At 54.6% G+C, this 20,469-nt stretch overlaps 1 protein-coding gene across 6 annotated transcripts in view; it reads left to right on the forward strand.

The window, feature by feature from the left end:
• The window catches only part of LRP5 (LDL receptor related protein 5), a 113,040-nt gene that overhangs the window by 69,246 nt on the left and 23,325 nt on the right, over positions 1 to 20,469 (forward strand). For all 6 annotated transcript variants that reach the window (XM_032490025.1, XM_032490026.1, XM_032490027.1 and 3 more), the window contains exons 6-13: positions 3,070 to 3,466; positions 4,657 to 4,828; positions 9,102 to 9,318; positions 11,056 to 11,345; positions 12,973 to 13,199; positions 14,348 to 14,532; positions 17,054 to 17,377; positions 19,445 to 19,644. In XM_032490025.1, the coding sequence (XP_032345916.1) occupies positions 3,070 to 3,466; positions 4,657 to 4,828; positions 9,102 to 9,318; positions 11,056 to 11,345; positions 12,973 to 13,199; positions 14,348 to 14,532; positions 17,054 to 17,377; positions 19,445 to 19,644 (2,012 nt within the window). The remainder of the gene's footprint in view (positions 1 to 3,069; positions 3,467 to 4,656; positions 4,829 to 9,101; positions 9,319 to 11,055; positions 11,346 to 12,972; positions 13,200 to 14,347; positions 14,533 to 17,053; positions 17,378 to 19,444; positions 19,645 to 20,469) is intronic.

The following is a 20,469-nucleotide window of genomic DNA, read 5'->3' on the forward strand; positions in this document are numbered from 1 at the left end:
GGCAGCACTGTGGGGCAGGCTATTTGTTGAAACAACCCCAAAGAAAACCATTTGACCAAACTGTTAGTTTCTAAACAGTTTACTTCCCTGATGTTTAAACAAACTTCTCTCCAGGCTCTGTGTCTGGTCCCAGGGAGGGGGTTGGCCTCTCCGGTCACGGCCCTGCATGACCCGAGGCCAGGCTGTGCTTGGAGCTCGTTACCGACACCCCTGCGGCTGTGCCCGCTGGCCTGGCCCTGGACGGAGTGCCCCACGGCCCCTGCTGGGCACCGCCTGCTCAGACCTTCAGGCAGCCGGGCCGGCCCTGGCCCTCTCCCGGGGGTCAGGTCTCTGCGTTTTTCTCAACAAAGCTTAAGTAAAAACCTCAAAGGCTCTCAGCCTTGGGGGTATCAGAGACCCACCCTTTGGGGTCAATTAACATGGACACACTTATCCCAGCATTTAATTACTGCCTCAGCTAGAGATGGGACTCTGAGGGATGCTGATAATGGGGTGCCCTGATGGTGGGGTGTGCTCGAGGCTTTGTACTGCCCTGGTTACCAGAGCGCCGGGGCCTAGCGTGCTTCGCCCTGGTGGCTCTGTGCCCACTGGGCACACTCCACTGGAATCTGTGTGGTCACAGTCATGTGACTCCCAGAGGCTCTTGCAGCTGGAGGCCAGACCCCCAGTCTCAGCCAGTCTCCTTCGTGGGCACTGTAACCCCAGCTTTGCTTCCTCGCTCTGATTTATGAACAGTCTTGCTCACGGAAGGGCCCTGCCCTGTGGCCCCAGGAGCAACATGGGGCCAGTTCTTACCTCTGTTCTGTCCAACCCGCACCTGGTCCAGGGCCTGGCTGAAAGCAGCTGCCCATAAAGATACTGATGGGGTAACTGAGCCGGTTGGGCCAGCTCCTCGACCTTGGGCTCCCTGCGTGTGCCAGCTCCAGGGAATGAGGTGTTCATGGTACCTTATTTTCTTACTTGCTGCTGTGTGTCTCTGGGTTGGGAGTTAACCTCTCTGTGCACCAGGCTCCTTCTCAGTAAATGGGGGCCTGCTCATACCTGAGGGGTTGGTGTGATGATCCTGCTGTTTCGGGTGATTGTGCCTGGAGGATCATGGGAACCGGGATGAGTGAAACAGGTTCACAGTGTGTTTGGGGACCGCATGTTGGGTTCCATCGGAAACCAGCATTCTCTGTGGACTTGTGGTGCCAGTACTGCTTGAGATCAAGTTTGACATACTCTCTTCCATCCTGCACAGTGAGGCTGCCCCCAGCCTCCTCAAAAAGTTTTGCATGTGCCGTCTTAGACAGAGCTTTTCCTGGCCATGCCCTTGGGGGCTCCCTCCCTGGCTCCCCATGGTGACAGATTAAGACCTTCCATAGAGTTTGGTTTATGGTCCCCTTGATGTCAGAGCTAGACGGGGACTCAGGCACCATTGGGTTGGGCCGATTCTTTGCTATAGAGGAGGAAACCAAGGCCCAGAGAGGGCTAGGGACAGGCTCAAAGTCACACAGCAGGGTAGAGGGCCACGAGGTTTCTGCCCTGAATTCTCCCTGCTTGTCCTGGGACGTTGGCACCTGCACTGGGCCTGGCCCTGTGCTGGGGGCTGCGGAGATCAAAGGAGGCATGTGCTAGAATCCCAAAATGAGCCAGTAAGGGCAGTGCCCAAGCAGAGGGGCAGATAGCTTGTGTGTGTGTGTGCATGTGTGGTCAGTTCATACACTTGGGAGGGGAGGCAGGGACAGCTTCCTGGAGGAGGAGGAGGAGGAGGAGGAGGCCTGTCACCTGAGCCTTGAAAAACGGGCCAGATGTCACTAGAACACTTTGTCAGGAGCCCAGAGGAAGACATTCAGTTGAAATTCAGAATTCCCCTCCTCTGCCTCCAGCACAAACCAAATCAGGACTTGCACAAACACCTCTTACTAAATCTGAATATGCATCTTGGAGGTTTCCAATATAGCCAGGTGCTTTGGGCACCTTCCAAGCACTGCCTGCCACCTCCCTTCCTGCCGCCTGCCTCAGTTTCCGCAGCCCTGGGCTCCAGAAGCCACTGGTGTTCGAGTGCGCCCTCTAGTGGAGGAATCAGACTGTGAACTCTGGGCCCTGGAGCAGGAGTGTCAGGAGGAGGTCCCTGCCTTTACTTGAGACGTGGGGCAGGGGACCCCGGAACCACTCTGCAAAACAGCGGGTTCCTAGGCTGCACCCTGGTGGCAAGAAGCTGGCCCCAGGATGCAGGAGACCTTCTGTTGTGTGAAGCCTGTGGCTGAACCAGGCACTGAGGAGACTGGGCAGTTGGCTGCAGAGTCCAGGCCTGGGGGCTTCGGCGCGAGGGAGATGCTGGGCCGGTTCCATCCTGTTCCCCATCCTTCACTGCTGTGCGACTTCATATTGGTCCTTCCCCGTTTGCCTTTCATTAAACTAGAAGCCCCAAAGTGCCAGAGGTGGTCTCTGAGCCTGATCGTCTTGCTTCTGTGGGTCCTCGAGACCAGAACAGGCCAGAATGAAGGTGTGGATGATTGCCCAGATCTGGGGGAGCGGACCCCACCCTGACCCTGGCAGCCTCCAGAGGTGTTCAGGTCAGGGCTAGCCAGCACCCCCAGGGTCCCTGCATGTGGGTCCTTCTGCTAGAAGTTCTGATGAATCCCAGGGCAGATCCAGGACAGAGTCAAATGTGTCTTGCTCAGGGCAGATTATGCTCAGAGACAGAAATGGCCTTTGCCATTGGTTTATGTAACAGGCTCACTGCAGGAATTATAATTTTATAACCATAATAGTTCACAAACCAATACCGGATAGGATATGTCTCTTAATAAGTCAATAAGGAAGTAACAGGGGTGGGGGGTATAGCTCACTGGTGGAGTTCCTGCTTAGTGTGCATGTAAGATGGTGACATAAATAGCTCCAGCCTCATGGAGCTCTTTGGAGAATGAACTAGTGACTGTGGAGGAAGGTCTCGTCCAACATTACCTAACATCACCTGTGATTGCCAGGATGCCCCCAGGGACCTGGCCAAGCCCCTCCCTGGCCGTGCCCACCTTGGGCCCAGTCTCCCCTCCTGCCATGACCCCACTGCTCACGTGTCCACAGGGGCCGAGGAGGTGCTGCTGCTGGCCCGGCGGACAGACCTGCGGAGGATCTCACTGGACACGCCGGACTTCACCGACATTGTGCTGCAGGTGGACGACATCCGGCATGCCATCGCCATCGACTACGACCCACTGGAGGGCTACGTGTACTGGACGGATGACGAGGTGCGTGCCATCCGCAGGGCGTACCTGGACGGGTCAGGGGCGCAGACGCTGGTCAACACCGAGATCAACGACCCCGATGGCATCGCTGTGGACTGGGTGGCCCGCAACCTCTACTGGACGGACACGGGCACCGACCGCATCGAGGTCACGCGCCTCAACGGCACCTCTCGCAAGATCCTGGTGTCCGAGGACCTGGACGAGCCCCGTGCCATCGTGCTGCACCCCGTGATGGGGTAAGGCTGGGGTGGGGGGCCTCCCCACCTGGCCGAACAGGAGTGAGAGGGGCTGGTGGTTCTGGGGCTTTCTCCTGCGTCAGGATGAAGCAGGTGGCTGGGCCCTGCTCTCAGTGCTCTGGGTCAGGAGAACTTGCATTTCTAACAAGCTCCCAAGTGATGTGCTCATCTGGGGACCAGACTTTGAGAAGCTCTGACGCAGAGCTTGGTTACATCTATAGAAAACCCTGGAGGCCTTGGATAAGTCATTTCCCCCCGGGCTTCAATCTCCCTACCTGTAAGAGGGAGCTGTCCACTGGGGTGATTTCTGGGCTCACGGTGGTAACAAGAGTGATGGCCACCGTGCACTTACTACACCTGGGCTGGGTCTCTGCCAAGCCCACTCCATGCAGCAAGCTCCTTTTTCTCCTCTTACCCTGTGGGGTGGGTACAGTTGTACATTGGAGAAAGCTGAAGACCAGAGAGGTTAAGGGACTTGCCCAAGGTCACACAGCTGGGAGGCTGAGATTGGACCTGGCAGTGTGGTTCCAACTTTCCTTCTTAGGATTCTCTGAAAACTGGGAGCTTGTCAGTCAGTGGAGGAGCCTCTCTGAGGCCCCCCGCAGCTCAGAGGGTTGTGGCTGAGCGCCTTCCTTCATGGGGGGCGTCCCAGCCCCGAATGTGAGAATCCCAGGAGGTGGGGTGGGGTCAGGCCCGCGGGTGAGAGAGGAGAGGGTGGCCACTGTGTTCACTGTGCTTAGGGCCCAGCTCTGGCAGCTCTCCCTGAAAAGTGCTGAAGCCGCAGCCCGGAGCGACCCTCCCCGCCCCCTCCCCCGCCCCCAGGATCTCACTTTGCTCCTTGGGGCTGCAGAGGGCACGTAGCCCGCTTTGCTTTTTGCACATGGGATCCCTTCAGCTACTTGAAGGAGGTTCTACTCTGCCTCTTCCTCCCTCTGTGCCCTCGGCCCCGCCAGCCCCGGTTCCCTTGGCAGGGCGTCTGCTGTCATGAGTCCAGGGGCCTCCTGTGGTTAAGCCCCTACTGTTCTGGTGGAGCCCCTGGTCCTGCCCACAGGGCTCGTTGCTCATCATCCCATCGGCCCACATTCCCCGAGCACCTCCCGTGTGACGGGGGAGGGCGCCGGTCTCAGTCCTGGGGATGCAGCTGGGACAAGACAGTTGGACAGTGTCACAGACGTGTGCTTCTTCTCCAGCCTCATGTACTGGACAGACTGGGGAGAAAACCCCAAAATCGAGTGCGCCAACCTGGACGGGCAGGAACGGCATGTCCTGGTGAACACCTCCCTTGGCTGGCCCAACGGCTTGGCTCTGGACCTGCAGGAGGGAAAGCTCTACTGGGGAGATGCCAAGACAGACAAAATCGAGGTGAGTCATCCCAACAGTTCGCGAAGCTGTTCGGTGCAGGTGGCGCAGCCGGGCAGTCCCTGGGCCCTGAGCTTCTCCAGGAGGCCGGGCCTGGCCGCCCCTGCAGCCAGTCCTGCGTCTCAGGGGAGCGTCAGATGCACGCTCGGCTCTGCTGTTTGGCCGGACAGACTTCCTGAGATACATTTCTGACACACGGAAGGTGTGTGGCTGAGTTAATAGCACTAGGATGCATGTGGTTACGTAGGATGTTGTCACGGTGGGGCTGCACAGGGCACACTGGCACCCTCTGAACTACTGGTGCAACTTCTTGTGAGTCTTAACCTGTTTCAAAATACGAAGTCCCAGTAAAAGAAATAAATAACGCTTACCACCACCTGGCTCAAGAAATAAAACATTATCCATGAAGCTGATGCCAGAGGTAACCGCCATCCCCAATTTGGCGATTCGTTCGCCTGCATTAAAAGACGTTTTCTTTCACCACGTGGGTGTCACCATGAGCGGTACGCAGGCTTGTTCTGCGTGACCTCCCACGATGACAGTGGTGTCCCGTATGTGTTCTTTGGCAACTTGCTTTTTGTGCTCAGGTGTGTTTTGTGAGGTGCTCTTGACCACATGGTGGTTAAATTTATCCCTGACGTTCCTGCCTCTCCTCGGCGTGTATGCCTCCCTCAGACACGTTACTCAAACCTTTGGGTCAGGCCACCAGCCCAGGTGCAGAAGTCCCTGCTGGGGTTGCCGGGGATTCTGAGGGTTTCAGGGGGAACAGCTGAGGTCAGGGTCCACGTTTCCTTTCCTGAGGGCACAGTCGGACTCCAGGTGGGAGGGACGGTCAGGGGAGGTCTCGGCCAGGTTGCCACCTCGACGGGGCATGCTTTCCGCAGTGGCGGTGTCCCTGAGAGGTTATGCCCAAGACAGTGGAACAGCCAGGCCAGATGCTAAGGAGCCCGAGCGTATTTCTTGGGCATGTCTTGCCGAGTTGCCTTTGATGGGAGAAAGGATCGTGTTCAGGGTGGCTGTGCACGTGGCCCGGCCTGGGAGCCAAGCAGAGGCGCCAGCAGGAGGGAGTGCCGCCCGGTAGTGGACGGGCTTTCCCTTTGAAGAGGACATCACTCAGGCTCCCCAGCTCCTCCTGCCCGTGCCCAGGGAGGGCTTCACGGGGCAGCTGCAGCTGGGCCCCTGACAGACTGGGAGGAGAACCAGGGTCTGGGTGGCACTCATGGCACACAGATGGGGTTTATGGAATTGAGTCCAGACTGCGGGCGGGTCTGCTCCCCCTCCAGGTGGGGCCTCCCGCTGCCCTGTCTGGGACAGCCATCCCGATGGAAGCAGGCAGAGGTGGCAGTCCCTCAGATGATTAGCTCGTTGCCATCGTGACAGATGGGAGTCGGGGTGGCTCCCAAGGTGGCGTGGGTGTGGGCTCTGGCTGCCCCCTCACTGGCTCACTCTGGGAGGTGGCCCTGGGCTTCCCTCCCCGCCCAGTCCCAGGTTGGAGCCGTGTGGGTGGGCGTGGGTGCAGCCCCTACCCTCTCCCTACACCCCTAGAGCTGCCTCTGTTCCTTGTTTTCCCATCTTGGGCTCGGAGTTCCCTGGGATGCCTCGTAACCCTCTTCCTGAGTCTAGAGCCTGTGGGGCTGAAGTTCCTGCGCACTGGTGCTCAGCCTTTCCCGTGACTCCAGCCGCACCCACAGGACCCTGTCTCTCGCCCTTTGTTTGCACCTTCGCCTCCCACAGCTGGGCTCCCGACCCAAGAGCGTGTCCCTTCTTCCTCCGACCTGCCACAGCTCTTAGGTCTTGTGCCACAAGATTCAGCTTTATTTGTAAAAGTAACCGAGACTCACTGTCTCCCTGAGCTGTCTCTAATTGATGTCCCCTCGGGCCCTGCACTCCCTCCTCTCCCTCTGGCAGTGCTTCTTGGCAGATGCCAGGCCTGTGACAGCTCAGCGTGGGTCCCCACTAAGCCGTTCCTTCCATCCAGAGCTCTTTCCTGAGCCATGTGCCCGCCGCTCCTGGCCCTTGGAAGCCTGAATTACCTCCAGCCACCCACTAAGGCCTCATGCATGCGGACAGCTCGCCTCCTCCTTGCAGCCAAGTGCACAGTCTTCACAGCTGTTGGCATCCTGGTTCCTGCCTAAAGACCGAAGCTGCAGGGCCTTCCAGATCCACCTGGGCTTGTGCTCTCACTTAGCCCCGGAATTATCATCATCGTCATCATCATCTCACTCGTCTGTGAGCGACCGCGTCTCCCAGAGCAAATGAGAGCTCTCTGAGCTTGAATTGGGGTCTCCATGCTGACCTCCTGGCAGGCAGTCGGGACACCCCAGGCCTGTGTCAGGAGTGACCTCTCCTTCCTTCTCCCTCCCCCACACTCTGTAGCTCCCACTTCCCTTGCCGGGCCCTTCCTCTTGCACTTCCCTTTCCCACAGCTACCGGATGGGTCGTCTCTGAGCAGAACTTGCGTTACATCACAGCGCTGCGCTGCCTCCTTCTTCCCCCAGCTCCTCCCTACCCCTCCACGAGCATCTATTCATTCTGCAGCTTTCTGTGAATGGCGCCTTGTGCTGGAAAAGCAGTAAGGGGCAGACCGTGCCCTGGTCAGGGTCAATGTTCTAGAGGGATGCAGAGGAGAGGGGTTGGGGGCTCGGAGGGTGGGCAGGGGTCATTCAAGTCCCCCCGACAGCACCTCAGCTCTTTTCCAGCCATGTTTGTTCTGAAGCCCTGCCTTCTCCTTTCACTGACTTGTGTGTGCTCTGTCTGTTTCCTTCTGTTTCTAGGGGAGAGGGGGAATCATGCCCATTATTACTATTTTTAATGGAGGTACTGGGGGTTGAACCCAGGACCTCGTGCACGCTGAGCATGCACTCTACCACTGAGCCATACCCTCCCGCCCCCTACCATGTCCATTATTAATCCTGAAGTAGGCACCCCTGTGCACACACCATGATCAGGCGTGTCCCTGGACGTTGGTTACAGCTATTACTGAGTAGGAACAAGGATGGGCCTTGCCCTTTGTGGACTTGCGCTGTCTTTCTAAAGCTTCCTCCCCCAGCTGTTTCCCTCAGGGTTGCTCTGACCCAGGGATGAAATAAGCAGAAGTCTCACAGGCCAACCCACAGTCCAGGCTATTTGGCTTTTGGTTTTTATACTTTGAAATGATCGAAGTTCCCTGGGTGACTTTAGCTGCTCTGCTCAGTTACGGGTGGAGAGACGGAGGGCCATGGAGGTGCAGGGACTTGCCCGTGGGACAGAGCTGGGGTGGTGCCAGCCCCTCCTGGATGACCCTCCAGTGTTGTCCTGTGCTATCCAGCAACAGAGGACCAAAATCTTTTCTGCTCAACACATACCTGATCTGTCTTACGTGTTTGCCACCTGCAAAACAGAGGGTTGGTGGCTGTTTTGATGAACTGGAAATACAGTCTGTCTGTAGGAGGCCCGTCAAGACGTGCCTTTAATTCCTCGTGTCTCTTTCATCTTGGCCTGAGAGCCCGAGACTTTGGATGTTGCATTTTTATCGTCTTCCTTTTAACATAAGCTTCTACAAAATCATCTGTCATCAGAATCACGTCTTACCCTGTTTGTCTGAGTGTTTCAGTTGGTTAAGGCATTTTATGTTTGACAGTATTTTTCTCGTCTGTGGCTTTTGTGGTTGATGCTTTTAATCAGCACTGATGCTTCAGGAAAAAGATCGAGCTTTTACAGCTCAGTGAATGGCCACTCGTGTGTCTGGGGTTGGAAAGCATCTTGGAGCTGTTGGCTCAAGACTTAGCACCAGAAGCGTCCTCAGAGTTCCCCTGGTCCTGACCGAACAAGAAACTAGTCCACAGACAAGCGGGAGGCCTTGCCCAGGGTCTGCAGGGCATTAGTCGTCCAGCCTTTTGAAGCTCAGCCCCGTACTGAGGCTGTGATCCGGTGCCTCCTTGGGTTGCATCTGGGGCAGACGTTGCTAGTCAGCGTGCCCACCCCGGGTCTGAGCCCCGCACCTTGGTACTCCAGGCGGCCACTGCCAGTAGATCAGCAGTGGTCGGGGAGAGGACACCTGTTTGCCTTGCCTGTTCCAAACCACCCCTAGCACAGCATCCACACCCAGGTGGGGAGGTGGTAGGGAAGAGCCCCTGAGCTGCCCCATCACCAGAAACATCTTTCATTTGGCTGCCCCAATGGGCCATGGTGCCCGGCTTTGTGCAGTGGCCTGGCTAGGTGTGGACAGAGCTGGGCCCATCGTGTTGCAGTCAGCTCAGGCCCGAGGCCTGCTTAAATGGCATCTGCCGTCCTGCAGGTGATCAACATGGATGGGACGAAGAGGCAGACGCTCCTGGAGGACAAGCTCCCGCACATCTTCGGCTTCACGCTGCTGGGGGACTTCATCTATTGGACCGACTGGCAGCGGCGCAGCATCGAGCGCGTGCATAAGGTCAAGGCCAGCCGGGACGTCATCATCGACCAGCTGCCCGACCTGATGGGGCTCAAGGCTGTGAACGTGGCCAAGGCCGTCGGTGAGTCTGGTCAGCTGTGCCCTGGCTCGTGGCTGCCTTGTGGTACACAGGCAGCCCCGTCTGAGGCCGAAGCTGGAGCTGTGGGTGTAAGTGTCCGGCTTGGGCTCCCACTCTGAGGCTGTATGGGACAGGAGATGGTAAGAACATCTGGCTAAGGCCAGGCAGCTCTGGGGGGACTTACTGACCAGGTATGGTGACTTGGCAGTGGTGACGGACCAGCACTGCTGGAAATAACTGTTCTAATAATGGCTAACGTTTGTTGAGTGCCTGCGTGTGCTAGGCTCTGGCTGGGTGCCTTAGCGCCCAGAGTAAACATCTACGCTAATTATAGTATCGCCCCATTAACGCCAGGGAGAGGGAGGCCAAGATCAGGACTCAGGCCTGGGTCTCCCTCGACCTCATTGCTGGCCTGGGCTGTGACTGTTGTCCATGGTGACCGGGCTGCACCCTCCAGCCCACAGCTTTTATCTGAAAGCCAGGATCCACACAAAGCTCACTTAACACAGTGACTTGTCTTTTTATGAGTAGGATTCCAAATGCAGGTCTACAAGCTACGCTGGGGAGAGTTGTGTCTGGCTGTGGTGGGGGGACATATTGGGGAACAGGACTCTGATCCCAGCTGGGGCCCCAACGCCTAGTACAGCACCTGCACATCAGAGACTCTCAGCAAACCTTTGTTGGAAGGAAAGAGGGAGAGAGGAAGGAAGGACCAGAGACGCCCCAGGGCTTGCCCTCCAGGAGCTTACAGTCTCGTGGGTGACACCCCAGTGTTAGCTGTGCTGCCAGGTGGGTGACTGTCGTTGAGACATTAGAGGGATGCCTGGCTTTAAAATACGAGGGGGGTCATTTGGGGTTAGGGAGCAGGTAGAGGACAGGGTTTGCCGGGCAGCTAAGCAAAGGCCTGGAGGTGAGACTGTGGAAGGACCTGGGGGGTAGCTAGCACATCTCTGTCTCTGGGAGAGGCCTTCAGTCACGACCTGCACTCCTGAGACGAAGATGATGGAATCAACAAACTTAGTTTACCAGCCACCAATGAAAACGGCTTCATTATCTACCGTGGTGGTGATCCACCGGTGAGTGAGTGTTTGAAAAACAAAAAAATAAAACCCCAGAGATAAGGAAAATGATGTATCTGTGGGATGTGATTTAAAGTTAAGAAATTGGACCCCTCCCTCCCCACCCCCTTCCTCTCTCTCTCACGTCAGGATTTACTGAGGAAGATGGGGAAAGGATTCCTTATTTAGCTGAAATCCTTAACACTAAGTTAAAGCCAGTTTTAACAGCGCCCCAGCAGATGAGTGAGATGCACAGGCCGGCCAAAAAGATACGGATGCCGGGCCGTCTGCTGTACTAAAAAAGAGGTGCCTTTGGCTGTCCTGGGTGAATCTGAGTTTTTGAGGGTGCTGAGAGTGTCGGTGACTCGGGGGGACCGTCTGGGTGGTGTCTCGGGCTGCAGTCCAGTCGGCAGGCTGGGAGTCCAGGCCCGGCCGAGGGGGTGAGGGGGTGTGGGGTGTGCGTCTTGTCCCCAGGTTGCCACGTGGATGGAACGGGGACACCCTGGGCCCAGAACCAGCCATTGTCATGTCCATCCCCTGTACCAGGGGAGTCGCCTGGCCCCCGTCATTCATACCTGCAGCCCGCAGTGGGCACCGGGCGGAAACGGAGCCGTGCCCGACTGGGCTGGTGGCCCCCGTCTGTGCGGGGCCTCGAGTGCCTAGAGCCTGTCTTCCCGTCCAGGAACCAACCCCTGCGCGGACGGGAACGGGGGCTGCAGCCACCTGTGCTTCTTCACACCGCGCGCGACCAAGTGTGGCTGCCCCATCGGCCTGGAGCTGCTGAGCGACATGAAGACCTGCATCGTCCCCGAGGCCTTCCTCGTGTTCACCAGCAGGGCCGCCATCCACAGGATCTCCCTGGACACCAGCAACAACGACGTGGCCATCCCGCTCACGGGCGTCAAGGAGGCCTCCGCGCTCGACTTCGACGTGTCCAACAATCACATCTACTGGACGGACGTCAGCCTGAAGGTACGGCGGCCAGGGGTGCTCCCGGCACGTCCCCGCCTGTGCTGCCTGCGCCTGGCCAGCCACGGTATCGCCTCAGAGGCTTACAGAAGCTTTTCTTGATTTAAAAAAAATTTGAGGGGAGGATGGTTAGTTAGGTTTGTTTATTCATTTACTTATTTTAATGGAGGCACTGGGGATTGAACCCAGGACCCAGGACCTTGTGCATGCTAAGCACGTGCTCTACCACTGAGCTGTATATACCCTCACCCTCAGTTTTTCTTTATTTTTTTATTTTGTAGGGTTTTAAAAACTGAAGTATAGTTGCTTGTACAATATTATATGTTAAAGGTATACAATACAGTGATTCAGGTTTTAAAGGTTATACTCCGTTTATAGTTATTATAAAATATGAGCTATATTCCTCATGTGGTAAAATATATCCTTATAGCTTATTTTACACTTGATAGTTTGTGTCTCTCAATCCTTTACCCCTGTACTGCTTATTTCCCCTGCCCTCTACCCACTGGTTGTCCCTAGTTTGCTCTCTACGTAATCTGTGAGTCTGCTACATTTTTGTTTTATTTACTACTTTGCTGTATTTAGTTTCTACATAGAAGTGATACCATAGAGTCTTTGTCGTCCTCTGCCTGACTTACTTCACTTAGCAGAGTGTCCTTCAAGTCCATCCATGTTGCTGCAATTGGCAGAAGTTCCTTCTTTTTGATGTCTGAATAGTATTCCAGTGTATAAAAAGTTTTTTAAAAAGGAACTATAATACTGGGGGAAGATATAGCTCAAGTGGTAGAGCATATGCCTAGCATGCATGAGATCCTGGGTTCAACCCCCAGTACCTCCTCTTAAAAAAAAGTAATAATAAATAAACCTAATTACCTTCTCCCCCCAAAAGAAAAATAAATTAAAAAAAGAAGTCCAGTAAAATTGGAGCAGCACTTTTAAAAAACTATAATATTTATTGTAACTTGATTGAAGCCAATAAAATATTAGTGATCCTGTGTAGTCAGTAAGCTTGAATGATTATGGCGGGCAGGTCCAACAGAAACAGTTTAATTATCTGTCTTTTATTCTACCATTGATACTACATGGTTCTTTATTTTTTTTTTTTCCTGATTTTAAAAGACATAAGGTTCATTGTAGAAAGAGAGAGATAAACAGGAAAAGTATAAAGAAGAAAATAGAAATGTTCTTCTTTAACTCCACCAGCCTGAGCCAACCTTGCTGACATTTCAGTGTATTTCCTTTGAATTTTCCCATTAGTGTTTCTCATAATTACAGTCGCATGCTCCATAGAATTCTGTATCCTGGGCTTTTTCACTTCTCATTGTAACAGGTATAATTATATACTATTATATAAAATATATTTTTTCATATTTTAATAAAACATACATATAGCCAATCATTTCTTTTAAAAAGGTTGTGTTTTCTGCTTTTCAAATTGTTCATTTAAAAACTCAGAGGTTGGAGGAAAAGTTTAAATTGGAAAAGAAAGAAAAAGAGTAAAAACTTGAATGTTGGTGGTTTGGCCCCAAATGTGGTCAGCAGTTGCCAGGAGGCCAAGGATCTCATGGTTAGACATCTGCAGAAACTCTGGTCTCTAACCGGTGGCCCTTTCCTCCTCACCTGCTCCTAGAGCATCAGCCGAGCCTTCATGAACGGGAGCTCTGTGGAGCACGTGATTGAGTTTGGCCTTGACTACCCGGAAGGCATGGCTGTCGACTGGATGGGCAAGAACCTCTACTGGGCGGACACCGGGACCAACAGGATCGAAGTGGCCCGGCTGGATGGCCAGTTCCGGCAGGTCCTCGTGTGGAGGGACTTAGACAATCCGAGATCGCTGGCCCTAGACCCCACCAAAGGGTAAGGGCCATTTTTGTCTGGCACGCATGTCCCTGTCCCCCATCACGTCTCTGCACCAACCAGGGCAGTGATGGCCTTAGACCAGGGCAGGTGACTGGGGCCGGCGGGACCCTTGGAGGTCATCTGGTTCATTTCATAGAGTGGAAACTGAGGCCCAGAGCAGAAGGCAGGAAGGGAAGCCCCTGTATCAGGCACTGCACTGGGCGCTCCAGGTGGGTCATCTCATTTCGGCAGCTGGGGCGCTGCAGGGGGTGGGTATCTTTACACCTGATTTTGCAGATGCAGAAACTGAGGCTCAGAGAGGTTAGGTGACTTACTGAGGGTCACTTAACTGGTTGGAGCCGGGCTGGGCTGAGAAGTTCCATCCAGGCTCCTGGCCTGGGCTTCTCCCCTCCGGCTTCTTGAAGGCCCCTTAGCTGAGGTCTAAAATCCATATGCTTTTCTCTGTCGGGCAGCCTGGGGGCCCTGCACTGGGGCCAGAGGGGCCAGGGTGGGGTCTTCCTCTGTACACAGTGCTCACCCCATAAACCATCAGCGATGTCTTTGTAGCACCCCAAACTCTGCCTGTTATGTACTCTGTTAGGGAGGGAAATATTTCTGCACGGCAGAACAGAGAAAGGACCAGTGAAACATACATGATTCTAGAATGGGGAGTCCTTCCCTGGAGCCACTGCTCGAGGACAAGGGAGGAGGACCGGCTGGTGGGGGCAGCAGAGCCGAGTTCATATCCTGGTATTCCATTGCCTCTTTGCCTCTGGGCCTCGTTTTCTTCCTTCTTTGAATAAAGGGACTGTATGCCCTGATTTGCCCACATTCCTCCTGCCGCTCCTCCATCACCCCACATCCTGTCTAGTTTAGTGTTTGTCTCTAAAGTGTCCCAGCCTGGACGTCCTGTTACACGGTCCCGGTTTGTGTCTGTGAATGAGAACATCAGCGCTTAGCTTGCAGGGCGGCTGCTGTGGGACTTCCAGAGGCAGGAGGTCGCCGTGACCACTCCTGGGGGGACACTGGGGTGGTGGGGGCAAGGCCGTGGAGCCCCCGCTTCCTGAAGGGATGTCATCGACACGGCTCTCCGGGGCGGGAGGGGCCGAGACGGGGAGATGGCGGCAGTCGTGTTCCCTGACCTGCCCTTCTCCCGTGTCTTCCAGCTACATCTACTGGACCGAGTGGGGCGGCAGGCCCAGGATCGTGCGGGCCTTCATGGACGGGACCAACTGTATCACGCTGGTGGACAAGGTGGGCCGGGCCAACGACCTGACCATTGACTACGCTGACCAGCGTCTCTACTGGACGGACCTGGACACCAACATGATCGAGTCATCCAACATGCTGGGTGAGGGACAGAGGGGCCTGCGGGGAACGGGCATCCCTGCTGGGGCGACGGCCACCCTTGGCCCCCACTGCTCTGTGCCCTTGGCCTGCCAGGCCCAAGCCCACAGGAGGTGTGGACACGCCCAGGTGCTGACCCAGCCTCACCCTCTCCGGGGATTGTTCCTTTCTGCCCCTGGTGTCGTTGCTGTAGACGTGTCCCTAGAGGCCCCGATGACAGCTATTTCCTACACACCTACTGAGAGCCGGGCCCCAGCTAACCCTGTGCCAGGATTCTAATTTGACTTTACACCACATAGCATAGCTTTTCATTGATGGAGAAACCGAGGCCCAGGGAAGTCATGGGACCTGTGTAACGTCACAGGGCACTGCTCAGACCCCGGGGACACTTGCTCCATCTCCATCTGACCCTGAACACCTACTGGGAGACAGCATTGTTGTGGGACCACTCATAGGCTACACTCAGCACCCTGGGACTAGGTTGAAAACAAAAGCAAAAAGAACCTTTGCTCCAAGTCACCCAGCAGTGAAGGCAGGATTTAAGCCTAGAACACGTGACTCTGGACTTGGGGCTTCTGGGGTAGGGAGGTGATTATACTAAGTCTCTTGGGTGAGGCCTGGTGGTGGGGCTGCCCTGTGCAGTTGAGAGAATTCAGCTTCCTTCCTAGTCACTGCTGCTGCCACATGGTTGTACTCATTTTCCAGAGGAGGAAACTGAGGCAGAGGTGGGCTGAATGGCTTATCCCAGGTACTATGTAAACAGAGTCAGAGCGAGAACCCCAGTGACTGCCCTGGTTTATGAGGCCAAGAGTAAGGTTTGAATGTGTCTTCAAGACTGCCACCCCGGCCCCACAGTGAATTACAAGAGGCCTGTGTGCTCTGCTCCTGGCTGCCCGGTGGGTCATGTGACGAGACCACAGTTCATTTCACAAGTCCTTTGCTGCTGGTGTTGGAATGGCATCAGCGCTCCATGGGGACAATGCTGAGTGCAATGTCTGCCTCCGCCCTGTTGGGCCGATTTCCCTAGGACTGAGCTGGGGTGTCACAGATCATTGTCAGCTTGTGCACCTGTCCTGGGGCTGCTGTGTCACCTGACCAGAAATCTAATGGCTTCTAACAGCACACATTTAATCTCTCACAGTCTGGAGGCCAGAAGTCTCAAATGGGCTAAAATCAAGGTGGCAGCAGAGCTGCCTTCCATCTGGAGGCTCGAGAGGGGAATCCGTTCCCTGGCCTTTTCCATCTTCTAGAGACCTCCTACATCCTTGACTTGTGACCACTCCCTCCATCCTCAAAGCCAGGAGTGTTACAAGCATCTACCAACCTATCTTACGGTCCTGCTCTGTCTTACAAGGACTCTTGTGTTACACTGGGTCTATCAGGATAATCTGGGCCAATCTGCCCGTTTCAGGATCCTTCCTGTAGCCACACTGGCAAAGCCCCTTTTGCCACAAGAGGTAGCACATTCATGAATGCCGGAGGTTTGGGTGTGGACCTCCTGGTGGGGGAGAGGGAACGTTATTCTGCATGTAGCCTTTACCAAGCACTTACTTTGTGCCAGCATTTTGACCCTTCTACGTGCGTGATCTCACTGAATATCACAGTGGTATCACAAACCTCATTGATTGTTTTATCACAATTTATTACATTTAAGTATCCTGGATACCCTTGAGGGCACTTGTAGGAATACCCATTTTGCAGATGGGGAGACTGAGGTTCAGGGAGCTTAGACAGCTTTCCTGAGGTCACATTCTGGTCAGGGGAGGAATTGGGACGGGAGTGCCCAGTCCGACCCCAGAGCCTGGCTCCAATCACTGTGGTAGACTGCTAGGCTGAAGGTTTTATTTGGAATTTTTATTGACATGTACATACAGTCAAGTACAAAAGTCTTCAGTGGACGAGTTGAGGAATTTTCATGCACAGAGACGTGTGTGTTCACAGAAGGGCAGCCTGCAGAGCTCCCGCGCACATCAAAGCAAGGACGCTTCCAGCCCCAGAAGGTTCCCTTACGCGGCCTCTGAGTCAGCCTCCTCAGGGGGCATCGCAACCCTGACTTCAAGCTACGTGTTCTGGTTGTGCTGTTCTAGAACTTTCTGTCAGTGTGACCATGCGGCGTCCGGCTTCTTTTTCTCAGCCTAATGACTGAGAGTCCCCCACATTGTCATTCTTTCTCATTGCTGTCATTCCTGTCATATGAAGATCCTGCCCTTTTTCTATCCGTCCGACCACTGACGAACATGTGGGTTGTTGCCGGCTTGTGGCTATTTCGAACAGTTGCTGCTGGGCTCCCTCCTGCCTTTTATCTGGGTGGACGCTGCATGCATTTCTCTTGTACTTTAGGAGGGGCATTGCGTGCCCCCCGGGTAAGTGCGCACCCAGCCTCAGTGGACCCTGCTGGTTTCCCGAAGTGGTCACACACTTTGTGAACCTGACGCAGGTTGCCAGGCTGCAGGTTGAACTGGGTCACCCAACGGGCCGCCCCGGGCTGTGCGTTGCTGACGCCACACCCACGTGTCTCCACGTAGGTCAGGAGCGGGTTGTGATTGCCGATGACCTCCCGCACCCCTTTGGCCTGACTCAGTACAGCGATTACATCTACTGGACAGACTGGAACCTGCACAGCATCGAGCGGGCCGATAAGACCAGTGGCCGGAACCGCACCCTCATCCAGGGTCACCTGGACTTCGTGATGGACATACTGGTGTTCCACTCGTCCCGCCAGGACGGCCTCAACGACTGCATGCACAACAACGGGCAGTGTGGGCAGCTGTGCCTCGCCGTCCCCAGCGGCCACCGCTGCAGCTGCGCCTCTCACTACACCCTGGACCCCAGCAGCCGCAACTGCAGCCGTAAGTGCCTCACTCTCTCCCAACACTTCCCTCCTACGTTAGCTGTGGTGGATAAGGGAGAAAGAAGCTTTCTATCTGGGGACACCTTGGTGCACATGGGCAGTTGGGCAGGTTGTGCACTGCACATGTTGCATAATGTTACCTGGAGGCTCAGGCTGGGTGGAAGACCTGTTGCTTCATCAAGACACAAGCAGTGGGCCAAGCCCTCAGCTAGCACGTTCCTTGGGGGCCTCTCTGGATGTGAAAAATGGTCTCTGTGGGGAGCACTCACTTCTAGAGCCAGGCACTGTTCCTTGTGCTTTTTTTTTTTTCCTTGTGCTTTTGATAGCACTTAATCCTCCAGCCTACAGGGTCGGGAGTATCACTGTCCTCATTTCACAGACAGGGACCCTGGGCACAGAGAATTGTAGTGACCCTCCCAAGGCCACACAGCTCGGAAGATTTGAACCAGGTTTGAATCCAGGCAGTCTGGCCCTAGAATCCCCACCCTTGACCCCTTGCCGTGTGGCCTCACGTCCACTTGCGTAACCCTCACACTGACCCTCTAAATCACATAGGCCTTTTTGTTTTCATTTCAATAATAAGAAAAGTGTAGTTCAGAAGCCTGAGAGTGACTTTCCCACGGGCCCGCAGGGAGAACAGTTGTGTCCTGTTGGCAGGATTTTCTCCTGTGACCTCAGCAGAGAGCTGGTTATAACTCAACCTCTGTGCAGCGCTAGGCAGTTTATTGAGCTCCCTGTCATCGGGGCCTTGTCTGAGCCTCTCACGTCCCTGGGCATTAGGAGGACTGGGCACCCTTAGCCCCACTGTGTGGCTGAGGGACCTGAGGCCTCAGAGGGTTAAGAGGCTCGTTCGCGGCCCCATGCTGGTATGTGACAGGCCTGGGGCCACAGCCTAGGACTCCTTACCCTTGGGCTCCCTTTGGTCCTGTTGGCCTTGCCCTAGGGGTTACAACCTTGAAGGGTCAGGCAGAGATGCAGGTCACCTACCACCCAGAAGTGATGTGACTTGGGTGCCAGCTCCTGCGGCCAGCGGACCTGGGGCCATGACTTGGATTCATATGGCCCAACTGTGACTCCAGCAGGTGTCTTCACACATCCTGGGTGGTGCAGTCTAAACCTAGGCAGCTTTGCTCCCTGACGGCTCTGAGGAGCATCCCCACCACCCGGGGTCCCTGTTCACTTCGTGCGGTTCTCAGCAGTTCCCTGGAGCACCTAGAAGCACACAGAAAATCCCACAGCCACTCAAGCATTGCACACACTTGTGGGTGGGAGTGTGGTGTGCACCGCCATTACCTCCTTGTGTTTTAAGTCTTGATAATCTAAAACAAAATGGACATCTAGTTTTTTGGTTTTTTTTTCAGAGGAGGGACTGGGAATTGAACCCAGGACCTCATGCATGCTGAGCATGCGCTCTACCACTTGAGCTATACCCTCCCCCGACATCTAGTTTTTTTAACTGAAATATTGTGTTGTGTATTTTTAGCAAAGTGATTCAATTATACATACATACATATATATATATTCCTTTTCATGTTCTTTTTCATTATAGGCTATTACAAGGTGTTGGATATAGTTCCCTGTGCTCTACAATAGGGCCTTGTCATTTGTCTGTTTTATATATAGTAGTTAATATTTACAAAGCCCAAATCCCCAATTTATCCCTCTCCATTCTGTTTCTCTGCTGGTAACCGTAAGTTTGTTTTCTATGTCTGTGAGTCCTTTTCTGTTTGTAAAATAAGTTTATTTGTATCCTTTTGTTTTTTTAGATTCCACACATAAGTGATATCATAGGTATTTTCCTTTCTGTGGATGTCTAGTTTTAGAATAACACATGCGCTTATAAAATATTGAAGCAATAGAGACACGTGTCACATAGAGAATGCAGTTCCCCGTAGTCCACCCCACAGAACAGCTTTATGTCTTCCCAGCCTTTTTCCATGTACACCTAGTAGGTACACCCCAGTCTACTTTTTACTGTAAAATAGAGTGCTGCCCTCCCTGCCCACTCACCCCTCGGCCCCCAGACACTGACTTGCAGCCCCCTCCTCTGTTTGCCTCACTCCAGCGCCCACCACCTTCTTGCTGTTCAGCCAGAAATGTGCCATCAGCCGGATGATCCCGGACGACCAGCACAGCCCAGACCTTGTCCTGCCCCTGCATGGGCTGAGGAACGTCAAGGCCATCGACTATGACCCACTGGACAAGTTCATCTACTGGGTCGATGGGCGCCAGAACATCAAACGAGCCAAGGACGATGGGACCCAGGCAAGTGTGCCTGTCGGGGGCGCGGGGGCTTGGCGGGGCACTTCCAGGAGGAGCTTGCCCTGGCTGTTTCCAGGCTCCCCCTCCCTTAGTAGATGGGGTGCTGACAGCACAGTTTTGGGTAAACGATGATTTGGGCTCTGATCTGTCATCAGTGGGTGTAAGGCTGAGCACTTTGCCTCCCTTGGAGTGTGATTATATGCGGAAACTGGAACGGATAGTTGTTTAAGTAGTGGCGGTGGATGTCAGACCCCATGGGATTTTTTTCCTTTCTACAGTGGTTTTGTGCAGGGTTAGTTGCTATTGGTTATTCTAGATTTATCTTTTATTTCACGTGAGTTGTAGAGTCAGTTCTGCTATAATGCAATGTACATGTTTCTGAAAATCACAGTGCTGTGCAACATCACACAGTACAGACCGTGAGGCTGGTGGGAGAAGGGGGGCTCGGCCTGCAGCACTCAAAACCCCGTCGGTGACACACTGAAAAGAAAGAGAGGAACCGGGCGATACAGGGGCACCTTCCTGCACGTGTTAAATGGTTTGGTACACAAACGCTTCAGCGGATGTGGTGCTTGACCTTGGAAAGATCTGAGGTTGGCCGAGGACGTGGGGCTCGGAAGGTTGCAGCTTGTGGGTTTTTATGGAACAGGGACAGGAGGACTGTCTGAGACAGGACGTACTGTAACTCCAGCGTGGATGGCGTGGCTCCTGACCGGCGGGAGCTGGGGGCCGTCAGGGGCGTGCGCGGCCGTGTGCCCCTGCCCGCGCTGTGCTGGGTGCGTGCTCTGCACTTGCCTGGTGGTTCTCTCGGGTGCAACTGTGCATCAG

Source organism: Camelus ferus, chromosome 10 (assembly GCF_009834535.1).
Source record: "Camelus ferus isolate YT-003-E chromosome 10, BCGSAC_Cfer_1.0, whole genome shotgun sequence".
NCBI classification, from domain to species: Eukaryota; Metazoa; Chordata; class Mammalia; order Artiodactyla; family Camelidae; genus Camelus; species Camelus ferus.